Below are 12494 nucleotides of genomic sequence, written 5' to 3'. Positions count from 1 at the left end.
GTGCCTTACTCCTCTCTGCCTCCCCATCATGTAACACAGATAATATAATATAATATAATATAATATAATATAATATAATATAATATAATATAATATATGACAATCTATTATTCCCATTTTTATAGATGAGGAAAAGGAGGCAAAAAGCTTAAATACTGTGCCCAAGGTTGCACAGCTATTTAAGTGATAGGGCCAGCCAGTTTACCTCTAGAGAGTGCTATTCAACAAACATATGATGTGAACCACATACATCATTTAAAATTTTCTAGTACCAACATTTTACAAAGTAAAAAGAAACAGATGAATTTAATTTCATTAATATACTTGATATAATCCAATACATATGTAATATGATTTCGACATAGAATCTATATTTAAAACTACTAACGTAATGGTTTACCTTTTTTTACACTTTATCCTTGAAATCCAGTGTGTGTTTTATACTCACAGCACATCTCAATTTGGACTTGCTCCATTCCAAGTGTTCTACAGCCACATATGGCCAGTGGCTTCCAAACTGTACTCTAGAGCTGCATGCTTCACCATTTGTAATAGCATGCAAACTTTCATTTTTCATTCTCCAGCATCTATTCCCAAAGTGTTATTTTAGAATATCAAAAAACAAAGTAACTAATTATATTACCTCAGAGGTCTCCACCTCCATGGAAGAGCCCTCTGCGTTAGGATTTAACAACATTCCCCTGGCATTTACAGAAGGTCACATTTATAGATGTGGTTGGATCATATTTTGTGATGGTAATTAATCCATGTTTTCCCTGTGCCTTCCCTTCTCTGTCCCATCCTCCACACTAAAGCAGATACCAGGCTCATTGCAAACTTGCCCCAAAGGAGGCCTATAACACAGTAGAAAAATAAAGTAGCCTGCAAGACATTCTGGCTTTTTTAAAGCCTAAACCCCTAGAAGAGGTGTTAGGGTTTACAAAACAGGTAGCTTTGAAGGAGCAGAAGGGAGAGAGGTTTTTTTTCCCCAGATTAAAAAGAGATTGGCCTTGGCTTGGGGGAAGAGAGGAGAGAGGTCAGGGAGGAGACAGGACCTGGCTCCAGTTCTTTGCAGCACTTTGGGATGAAGTGGTGAATCCAGGGAGGTGGGGCAGAGTCTACAAAAGACTTCCACATCCAAAGCCCAGCATGGGAGCAGCAGAGAGCTGCTTGTCCTGAAATGACTGTAAGACAGGGACAATGGGTACTTATGGGGTGTTTCGCCAGAATAGATGTTCAATGTCTACAGCCCCCTCCTGAAGCCTACTAAGCACTGCCTAGGATTTCCAAACTGTGGTTAAAGTTTAGGAGGGGGACCCTGACAATGACTGAGGTTAATTTCCCACCTATCCAGTAGAATAGAAGGGGACTAGAATCAAAAATGAAACTGAACCCTAGAAATCAAAGAAAGGGATTGGCCTTATTTTGGTGACCAGAGATTCACATCTGTCACTTAGGGGGGCTCACTTGAGTCTGCCAGCACTGCCTTAGGCAGTGTCCCCCATACAACTGATACACTGAAGCCAATTCTGCTGGAGTAGATGGCTGTAACTACAGGGAACTGGTGGACAGAAAATGGTGTGACCTCTCAGAACAGGTCACACCAGGGGCCTGACTTGGGGAACACCAGTGGCCTGGGATGAAACTGAGTTTCAAAGAATACCACAGAATACTTTTAAGTCCTGGGTCAAGTATAAAGTGATCAGAAGAAAGACCTTTGGAGTTTCCTCAAAAGATGAGATTCTTTGACTCCCTGAGAATGCCCAGAAATAGAGGAATGTGGAAGCTGATTTTTCAGGCCTCTATTCCAGATTGTGAAGAAAGAAGGTCAATTTCAGCAGCACCAGCAAAAGCCCCGCCAGCCAGGGCAGATGAAGGCCCTCACCCGATCACTGCAGTGGAGCCGTGGCAGCCATTGTTAAAGGCTTTCAGAAGCTAGGCAGGAAGGATGTCCATGGACTCTCTAAGGGCCAGTGCCAAGGCAAGGAGACCCTGCTACCTGCCCATCAGGTCCACCTCTGAACTTGCCATCAGTGAGGGGGCCTGCGGCACCTGCCAAAAGACTGTGGATGGGGGAACTGAGACTCCATTACTTACTGGGAGTGTTTCCCAGAATTGGAGAGGAATCTTTTCTGAGGAACATGCTTAGAGTTCAGGGAAGCTCAACATGCCTCTGTCTTATTTTGCTTATTGGTAAGGTGACTATTTCATGGTAGACAGAGGCCATGAAGAGAATCCACATTCACTAACAGGGAAGGGAAGACAAGCTGCAGGGAGCTGACTGTCTCGGAGGAGCACCAGAAGGGAGCGTCACTCTGGTCCTTTAGGAATCCAGGCTCTACTGGTGCCCCTTCCCATTTCCAGCACACAACCAAGCCCATCACAAAGAGAGAAAGAGTTGGGGACACCCTCATGGAGAGAAGCATGGGAGTGGAAGGGCTGGCCACTCAATAGAGCAGTGATTCCTCTGCTTAACGCCCCAGGACAGTGAACAGGAGCACAGCCCCAGCCAACTGCAGGCTAAAAGCCAAGGAAGGATGGCTACAAGAAGGAGAAGCACAGATCGAATGCTCCAAGTCAGCAGCACCTGCCAGATTAAACTTCCCTCACTCTCTCAATCTAAACCAGAGATCCTGCTCTCCCCAGTGAGGAGACCCCATCCAAGGCTGATGGAGCATTCCCGGATGGGATGGCTCTGTGCTGGGAGGGAGCAGAATCTCTAAGGCAGGAAATCATCCTTGGAAGTGAAAGGCAAGAAGACCACTAAGTGCCCAGCTTCAGGCACTCAACTGCTGGGGCTCTGGGATCATGACCCACCCAGCCAGGCAGGTGTGCCAAGGAACCCAGTGCAGGCCAGCAACCTGGCCCCACCCTCTTGCAGGTGAGAAATTATTCCTTTCTAGAAACATAGAGATTTGTTTCAGGAAATGTGGATGGCTGAGACGATGTCATGAGATATTATGAGATATGTCCTCCTTCCCACACATACACATGCTTTCCCTTTACTCTGGGCTCAGGGGAAATACATAGAGGGGAAAACAAAGGTAGTCTGTACAGTTCCCCCAAGTGTATAAGAAAATGGGGGTGGGGTCATGAGAAAATATTAATCTAATTATGAAACTTTCAGTGGATCCATCTAGCATATTGGAGTTTGTGAACAGAGTTTCTTGTCTGCTCTGGTCTCTGGACCCTTCCCAAATTACCACTGAAAGATATTGTCCTGTCTGTGGCTCATATGCTACAGCAGATGCCTCAATAAGCAGTTTAGAAAAGCAAAGGGGAAAGGTTGGTCAGGGAGGGCTTACCAGAAAGGTGATGTTTATACAGAGTGGGGGAGACATGCAGGCAGAGGGACAGGGAGCGGTATCTTCAAGAGCTCAAATGAGAACAAGGGCACGTTGCCCTCGGTAGATGGCAGATATTTAGGCAGAGTTAGAAAGTAAGGTGAATGTGAAGTGATGCAGATGAGGTCAGGAAGGTGGGGAAGGACCACATGAGCAGTGACATGCGGAGCCATATTGGAGCAAAGGGAAAAATATACACCCCTATATACACAATTTCATGTAGTTTTAATGGTTAATTTTTTTCAGAATATTAAAATAGTTGAAATATATGGAAAAGTAGGAATACTAAAATTTACAGCATTAGTTTTAAGTTTAAATATTGTATTTATACCAAAACAAAATTTATTGTAATCTTAATTTCCTGATTTAATGAAAGCAAATTCATCAATTAAAAAGCATTTTCAAAATCTTTTCCTATCTCATTTTCAATTGAGAATTTTAAGTTACAACAAATGAGAGGACACTTTGAAAGTATGTTTGATGAATTAAAAACTTTAGCAAGAGATATGAATATACTCCCAAAATATTTAAACTTAAAATAATGTGTTTTAATATACTTTGTTTTAATTTTTCAATATTTTTAGCTATTTAAAAACAAGTTAGTTATTAAAAATTAAAAAAACATGTATATAGAGGCATACATTTTTCCTCTTGCCTCAGGTTACAATATAGATTCACACAGCACTGTTGGAGCCTGTCTTCATTTAAAATTGTGATATTTTGATCATCATGCATTTTTTACATTAATTTTGATTTTTAAAATATTACATCATTTTTTGCAGATCTATAAAAAATAATTCCATGCTTCGTACGGAATCAGAGAAGACCCTGTATAGCTAAAGCGACCTTAAGCAAAAAGAACAAATTGAGAGGCATCAATTTATCAGACTTCAAGCTATACTACAAGGCTATAGTAACTAAAACAGCATGGTACTGGCACAAGAACAGAGACATAAACCAATGGAACAGGACTGAGAACCCAGATATAAAACCACCCTCATACAGCCATCTGATCTTTGACAAAGCAAACAAAAACATACACTGGAGAAAAGAATCCCTATTCAATAAATGGTGCTGGAAATATTGGATAGCCACATGTAGAAGACTGAAACAGGATCCACACCTCTCACAAAAACCAACTCAGGATGGATAACAGACTTAATTAAACCTAAGGCATAAAACCATAAGAATTCTAGAAGAAAATATTGGAAAAACTCCAATAATAGACAACGGCCTAGGCAAAGAATTTATGAAGAAGACACCAAAAGCAATCACAGCAACAACAAAAATAAATAAATGGGACCTGGTCAAATTAAAAAGCTTCTGCACAGCCAAAGAAACTATCACTAGATCAGATAGACAACTTACAGAATAGGAGAAAATATGTGCATGCTATATATCTGATAAAGGGCTGATAACTAGAATCTATATAGAACTCAAGAAAATCAGCAAGAAAAAAATGAAACAACTCCATTAAAAAGTGGGTAAAAGACATGAACAGAAACTTTTCAAAAGAAGATAGACTAATGGTCAAGAAACATATGAAAAAATGCTCAACATCTCTAATCATCAGGGAAATGCAAATCAAAACCACAATGAGGTATCACTTAACTCCAGTGAGAACAGCTTTTATCAAAAAGTCCCAAAACAACAAATGTTGGCATGGATGTGGAGAGATAGGAACACTCATACACTGCTGGTGGGACTGCAAACTAGTACAACCTCTATGGAAAGTAATATGGAGATACCTCAAAGAACTAAAAGTAGAACTACCATTTGATCCAGCAGTCCACTACTGGGCATCTATCCAAAGTGAAAAAAAGGCATTCTATGATAAAGACATCTGCACTTGAATGTTTATAGCAGCACAATTCACAATTGCAAAGATGTAGAAACAACCCAAGTGCCCATCAATCCATGAGTGGATTAATAAAGTGTGGTATATGTATACCATGGAGTACTACTCAGCCACAAAAAACAATGGTGAACTAGCACTTCTTGTATTATCCTGGATGGAGTTGTAATCCATTCTACTAAGTGAAGTACCGTAAGAATGGAACAACAAGCACCACATATACTTACCATCAAATTGGTACTAAAGGATCAACACTATGTGCACATATGGAAGTAACATTTATCGGGTATTGGGCAGGTGGGAGGGGGGAGGAGGGGATGCATATATTTACACCTAATGGGGGCGGTGCACACTCTCTGGGGGATGGGCACACTTATAGCTCTGACTCAGGCAGTCCAAAGGCAATAAATGTAACCTAAACCTTTGTACTCCCATAATATTCTGAAATTTTAAAAAATGATATTAAAAAATTTTAAATAAAAATATTGCATCAAAATATTATTTATTTCAATAAGCACATGAAAAGATGCTCCATATCTTAGACAAATGCAAATTAAAACCACAATGATATACTACCTCATACCCATTAGGATGGCTACTATCAAAAATATAGAAAATAAGTTTTGGCCAAGGTATAGAACAATTGTGCACTGTTTGTAGAAATGTAAAACAGTGCAGCCACTATGGAAAACAGTATGGAGGTTCCTTAAAAAATTAAAAATAGAATCACCAAATATGATCCAGAAATTCTATTCTGGGTTTATACCCAAAAGAATGGAAATCAGGGTCTCAAAGAGATATTTGCACACCCATATTCATAACATTATTCACAATAGCCAAAGGTGGACGCAATCCAAGTGTTCACTGGTGGATGAATGAATAAACAAAATGTGGTCTACTCATACAATGGAATATTATTCAGCCTGAAAAAGGAAGGAAATTCCAGTACAAGCTACAACATGGGTAAACATTGAGGACATTATGCTAAGTGAAATAAGCCAGTCACAGAAGGACAAGTACTGTATAATTCTACTTGTTTATGAGGTACCTAGAGTAGTCAAATGCAAAGATACAGAAAATATAATGGGGGTTGCCAGAGGCTGGGGGAAAGGGGAATAGGGTCCTATGATTTGAACATATGTGTCTCCCCCAAAATTCATATGTTGAAACCTAATACCCAATGTGCCAGTATTAAGAGGTTGGGCCTCGTACTCTGGTTTCCCTTCAGATCATATAAATCTTTCACCTTGTAAGAGCCTGGGCCTTTTGAGAAGTAAGTAAGTCATGAGGGCTCTACCTCCATGAATGGATTAGTTAGTGCTCTTATAAAAGAAGTTGCTCAGTTTGCCCTTTTTTGCCTTTCCATCCCTTCTGCCATGTGAGCACACACCATTTCTCCCCTTCAGAGAATGCAGCAACAAGGTGCCATCTTGGAAGCAGAAAGTGAGCCTTCGCCAAACACCAAATCAGCTGGTGCCTTGCTCTTGGACTTCCCAGCCTCCACAACTGTGAGCAATGTTTGTTTTTATGAATTACCCAGTGGTGGGTATTTTGCTATAGCAGCATGAACAGATTGAAATGGGGAGTTATTGTTTAATTGGTACAGAGTTGCAGTTTGGGAAGATGAAAAGAGTTCTGGTGATAGATAGTGGTGATGGTTGCACAATGATGTGAATATGCTTAATACTTCTAAACTGTACAGTTAAAAATGGTTAAGATGGTAAACTTTAGGTTGTGTATACATAATTTACTGCAATTTTTAAAATTACTGTTTATCTTGACTATAGAGTTTTTTTGCAACAGTACAGAGCATGGGGTAATGTTAAGTCATACTCTGAAAGCCAATTATCTGAAATCTGAAAAATCAATAATAGTAGAAAATTCCTTTCAGGTTGTCAGGTAAGTTCTCTGAGCTATGCCTTCCCACCCTACTCAGAGCATCTCTGTTTTCTATACAACAGGAGGCAAAATAATCTCAGAAGAAGGCACACCCCCAAAACTAGAGGGCAACCGGAGGAAGCTGATAATAATAAGTGCTGTAAACAGTAGACGTGGTAATGAGGAGAGAGAACTGATCAGGAAAAGGTAAGAGAACTGCCCCTGAGGCCTAGGTGACATTGGAAATCACACATTTTCCAAACTAAAATAGCATGTCAAGTTTTCTGGGCAGTTTTTGAGTGGGGGAGGTAAGCTTTGAAATGTTGGCATTTCTGTGACATTGTGATGGGTAAAAGAGATAAGATCACATATTTAGGATTTGGGACTCTCCCCTCAAATTCAGAACATGGGATCACTGAAATGGATTTGGAATGGAAAGGCACACTGAGGATTTTATTCTAAGAAAATTTTTTTATCCATAATTTAATTTATATGTATCACAGGGTTGGGAAGATGGTAGTTGTTGAAAATGTACACTATGCAGTTTATATTTCCCTTTATAACTAAGTTGCCAAGGAATGCAGAGGCCAAAATTAAACCCCATTTACCATAATTGGCATACCATGGGGAGCTGGTGACATCTCATATTCTTTACCCTGATTAAATCATTGCCCACTAGGCTAAATCTTGTACATTACTTTCACTAGGCATGGCATACATCCTGCATTAATTTTTTCTTAGATCAGCATTCATCTTGCTTATCAACTGGTATTTTCCCAAATTCTCTCAGATATCCACTTTATGAACATAACAAAGGTGTCAGCGACCTGAAGCAGTGCCCTCAGTGAGCTCTACTGGAATCTCTCCCCTGCTCTGCTTTGGGCACTAAGAATTTGAATCTACAAAGTCTGTGTCAGGAACAGGCTTGTGACCCATCCCCTGCCTTTATCTCCATCTGACACCCCAGCCTGGCAATGCAACTGCCTCCTACTTAAAGTCCCAGCACCCTCTCCTGGGAGCCTTTCCAATGCGATTATGTAAACAGAGGAATCTTTCAAGCAGCTGTATGCTGTGGCTTCTCCTCTATCCCCAAAGCATAGTCCTTATCTTACAATGAAGCTAGAAATCTGTTTAATAACTACAAAAGAGGGTGGAGGTGGGGGTGGGCTTTCTTAGACTTCTAACTACCCACTGAGCCACGTCATCCAACGATCCAACAGGAGTTTCCTTCCCTCTTTTTCTCAGTGGTGTTTATTCAGCATCGTTGGCACTGCAATTTCATCAACCCAAAAAAAACTCCCATCCTTTGGCTTTCTGGGTAACCTTCTACTGTTTTCCGAATCACAACCTTATTTCTTGCTGGTTTTGTGATTTCATTCCCTGTGCTTGTTAAGCCCTCTGATCACATTCCTTGAGTGAAAGGGGAGGTTCATTCAGCCTCCATAAAGGTTCCTATGCAGCCCCAGTCCTCACAAGAGGCAGGTCAGTCCCACACACCACATCCACAAGTACTGCTTTCATCACAGGTAGGACAGCAGAACCCGCCCAAGAACCACAGGTGCCCTCACAGCAGCCTTGCAGCTAACCTGTATAGCAGAGCAGCTCTGCCTTGCCAGGAACTCAGTGTTGACATGCCCAAGGCCACATCTCCAAAAGGTTCCCAAGGTAGTAACCACATATCACTTAGGCCATTTCCCTGGGTAATAAACTTACGCCTGGTTGCTAGGTTCGGAGATTCACCATTAATATTCATTAACTCTGCCTTTGTGCCACATTAATAATACAAAAGACACAAGTAGTCCCTATCTAGTACTTTCTTTCCTAATAAGACAGATCATCTGAGGTTATTAAGGATAAAACTACACTGCTTCTTTTGGATTCCTGGTACCTGGAGGGAGTTTTCCTTTCAGTTTCCTTGAATTCCAAGTCATCACACTGTCACCATCCTTTGTGGGGAATGCAGGAAATAACACACACTCTGTTCTTTCAGCGAATGCATGGAACCTGAAACATGAAGATGTATTCGACATTAGGCTAGTACGGAGGGAATTGTGTGTCCTGTTTGTTCTCCTCGGATTGTGAATTTACTCTTCTGTAGTGCAGAGTATCTTAGACATGTTCATTGTTTTCCCTGTACCGTGTCAGTTCCCACAAGCAAATGATAGGGAGGCAGAAGAGGATCGAGAATTGTGAATGGTTTGGGATTTTAACTGATAACTTGTCTTTTCATTAGAGATTAATTAGCTCAACCAAGTGGTATTTTTTGAACCTGGGAAACTGATACTCCAGGCTTATATTCATTCTTTTGTTCCCAGTGTTCCATCATGTCAACGCAGTTTTGATAAGCCAGGCATTTAACGAAGGGCCCCAACAGTGCCATCAGCTCTGTGGACTCAGTGTGGCAAGCCCTGACATAGGCAGCTTGGCTCATTTGCCTATTGCTGACAGCCTTCAGTCAGCCGTACTCAGCAAACACACACTTCCCCAGGATTGAAACTTAAGTGTTAATGAAAAGAATTCCTGTGTGGGCAAGTTTCTGGGGCCTGCGTTCTCAAAGTATGGTCCAAGGAGCAATAGTGGCAGCACCTGGGCACTGGTTAGGAACACACACTCCCAGCCCCTACCCAGACCTGCGGAGTCAGAGCATGCATTTTAACAAGATTCCCAGGGGACTCACAGGCACATGAAGGTCTGACAAACACTGGTATAGTGCACAGTGTGATGGGCTAAGTCACACCCTGGAATCCCCTTAACGGGAATCCGAAAAGTCGGTAATAGCAAGACGTTTCTTTCAGATTGGCAGAGGTCTTAAGTAAGGCTCCTCCAGCACTGCGAGAGTTCCACCTCTGCCTATTGCCTCACCCTCAATTCAAAGAAAACCCTGAAGCACTGCTTGGGATGGAAAGGTGGACAAATGGTGGGAGAAGTCTGGGGGCCTCACGTGGGCTATGGAGAGCCTCAGTCCTATTTCTAAAGGGTTTCAGGTAAGACTGTGATAATGACTTGATGGCAATGGACAAGTCAGCCTCGTTCCAGCAGTCCCTTCTAAGGCCAACGGACTCTTAGCTTGGTTGTGCCTGCCTCCTGTAGAAGCTTAAGCCAGAGCAGAAATGGCCGGCTTCCTTCCCTCATAACCTCCTTGCCGGGCAAGGAGGGGAGTTGGTTGAAGTTTGTTCTGGAAAGCACCATGCCCTGAGTGCCAAGGCCTTTGGTGCCCAGGACTTCCCACTCTCTGATTTGTTCTCCAGATTAGAAAAGAAAGCAGGACAGAAGTTTCCTCTGGCTGATACAGCTTTGCTTGTGCAGAAGCAGCTCACCATTAGGACAGGCTGTTAGGAGAGTCCTGAGAGTATACCACTGTGTCTGGACTGGTGGATCCACCCAGACACAGCCTCAAGTATGGGGAAGCCAGGTTCCAAGTGGAGGGTCACTAGGCCGAGGCAGCCTCCTGCCCACTGAGACACTTAGGACTCATCACTTCCAGTGGTTAATAACTGCCCTCTAGCAGGGGTCTACAGCTGAAGGGGCACCAAGAGGCCAACCAGGAGCCATGGAGAGTCTGGGCAAGGAGTCAAGGGGCCGGAGCACCACTGGTTATGGATTGGGTTTACCTGCCAGTGCCCAGAACATGGACAAGAGGGCAAATCTACACATCATCCTTTTCTGAAAAACCCACCTTCATGCAGGGCACAGCATAAAAGTCAGTAGCTGAACTGTAGCTTCTCTCATTATAAAGTACTCCCTGGGCTCTAGCATGCCCCAGATGAGCTCAGCACAGAACAAGCAAGAGAGGTGACCCAGCCAATTACTCTTTTCTCTCTCCACTAGTGAAGGCTGGGCAGGGAGCCCCCTTCTGTATTTTGGAGGGTCTCAGGAACCCAAAATGGAAGTCAAGTGCCTAATGTTAAAAGATTTCAAAGTGTTTTAAGAGAAGCCAGAGCAGTGGTCCTCAGAATCCTGAGCTCCTTTTAAAAATGAAAATTCCTAGGTTGCAGTGAGCTACAATGATGCCACTGCATTCCATCTAGGGCAATACAGTGAGACTCTGTCTCAAAAAAAAAAAAAAAAAAAAAATACCTTCCTGGCCCTACTCAGACCCTGAAAATCAGAATCTCTGTGGCTATGGCCTTAGAATCTGCATTTCAATCAAGCTCTCTGGCAGTTTTGCAAAGGGATGGGGGAAAATGCATATTCCCAGGCTCCCTCTATCAGGTGGAATCAGCCTGCCAGGTGAAGCCCTGCCTCTGCATCATTAATAAGTTCCCCAGATGATTGTGATGGGCACCTACATTTAAGGACAAGATAATATCTTACCCCAGTTAGCACAGTTACTATCAAAAAGACATAAAACAACAAATGCTGGCAAGGATGCAGAGAAAAGGGAATTCATACACTGTTAGTGGGAACATAAATTAGTACAGCCATTATGGAAAACAGTATGGAAATTTCTCAAAAAACTACAAATAGAACTATGATACAATCCAACAATCCCTCTACTGGGTATCCATACAAAGGAAAGGAAATCAGTACGTCAGAGGCCCATTTGTACCCCTATGTTCACTGCAGCACTATTCACAATAGCGAAGATGTGGAATCAACCTAAGTGTCCCTCAATGGATGAGTAAAGAAAATGTGGTATATATATACACACAATGGAATACTATTCAGCCACAAAAAAAGAATGAAATCCTGTCATTTGCAGCAACATGGATGGAACTGGAGGTCACTGTGTTAAGTGAAATAAACCAGGCACAGAAAGGTAAATATTGTATATTCTCACTCATATGCAGGAACTAAAAAAGTTGACCTTATGGAGGGAGAGAGTAAAATGAAAAATACCAGAGGCTGGGAAGGGTGTGGGGGTGGGGGATGATGAAGGATGAAGAGCAGTTGGGTGATGGGCACAAACATACAGTTAGATAGAAGGAATAAGTTCTAACATTCAATAACAGAATAGGGTGACTGATGGAGTTAACAACAATGTATTGTATATTTCAAAATAGCTAGAAGAGAGGACTTGAAATGTTCTTAGCACGTAGAAACAATAAATGCTCAAGATGATGGATATCCTAAATAGCCTGACTTGATCATTATACATACTATGCATGTAGCAAAAAGCACATGTACAAATACCATATATCAATAAAACATTTTTTTAAAAAAGAACAAGTGCTCTGAGCAGGCACTGTACCCATTTCACACAGGCTAACTTAAGAAAGGACTTCATAAATCTCCTTGTAACCACAGAAGTAGCTGGTCTCTCTCCATAAGGGACCTAAACTTACACACACACAAACCAAGGGAGGAGTGTATGTTTTAAATGTAGGTTTTATTATTATTCAGGTACGGTGAGACCAACAGATCAGGTGACTACTGCCACTGAAAAGATACTGCTATGGACAGAATTACACACACCC

General features: G+C 41.9%; 1 protein-coding gene across 1 annotated transcript in view; it reads right to left on the bottom strand.

Annotated features, from left to right (window-relative positions):
* The window catches only part of VWA3B (von Willebrand factor A domain containing 3B), a 204299-nt gene that overhangs the window by 166065 nt on the left and 25740 nt on the right, over positions 1-12494 (bottom strand). Inside the window, 1 exon segment of the mRNA XM_045550176.1 lies at positions 8966-9081. Within this exon segment, the coding sequence (XP_045406132.1) occupies positions 8966-9081 (116 nt within the window).

The sequence above is a fragment of the Lemur catta genome, chromosome 4, assembly GCF_020740605.2.
Source record: "Lemur catta isolate mLemCat1 chromosome 4, mLemCat1.pri, whole genome shotgun sequence".
NCBI lineage: Eukaryota > Metazoa > Chordata > Mammalia > Primates > Lemuridae > Lemur > Lemur catta.
Note: the sequence above shows the minus strand (reverse complement) of the source record. Positions and strands in the feature narration are given on the sequence as shown.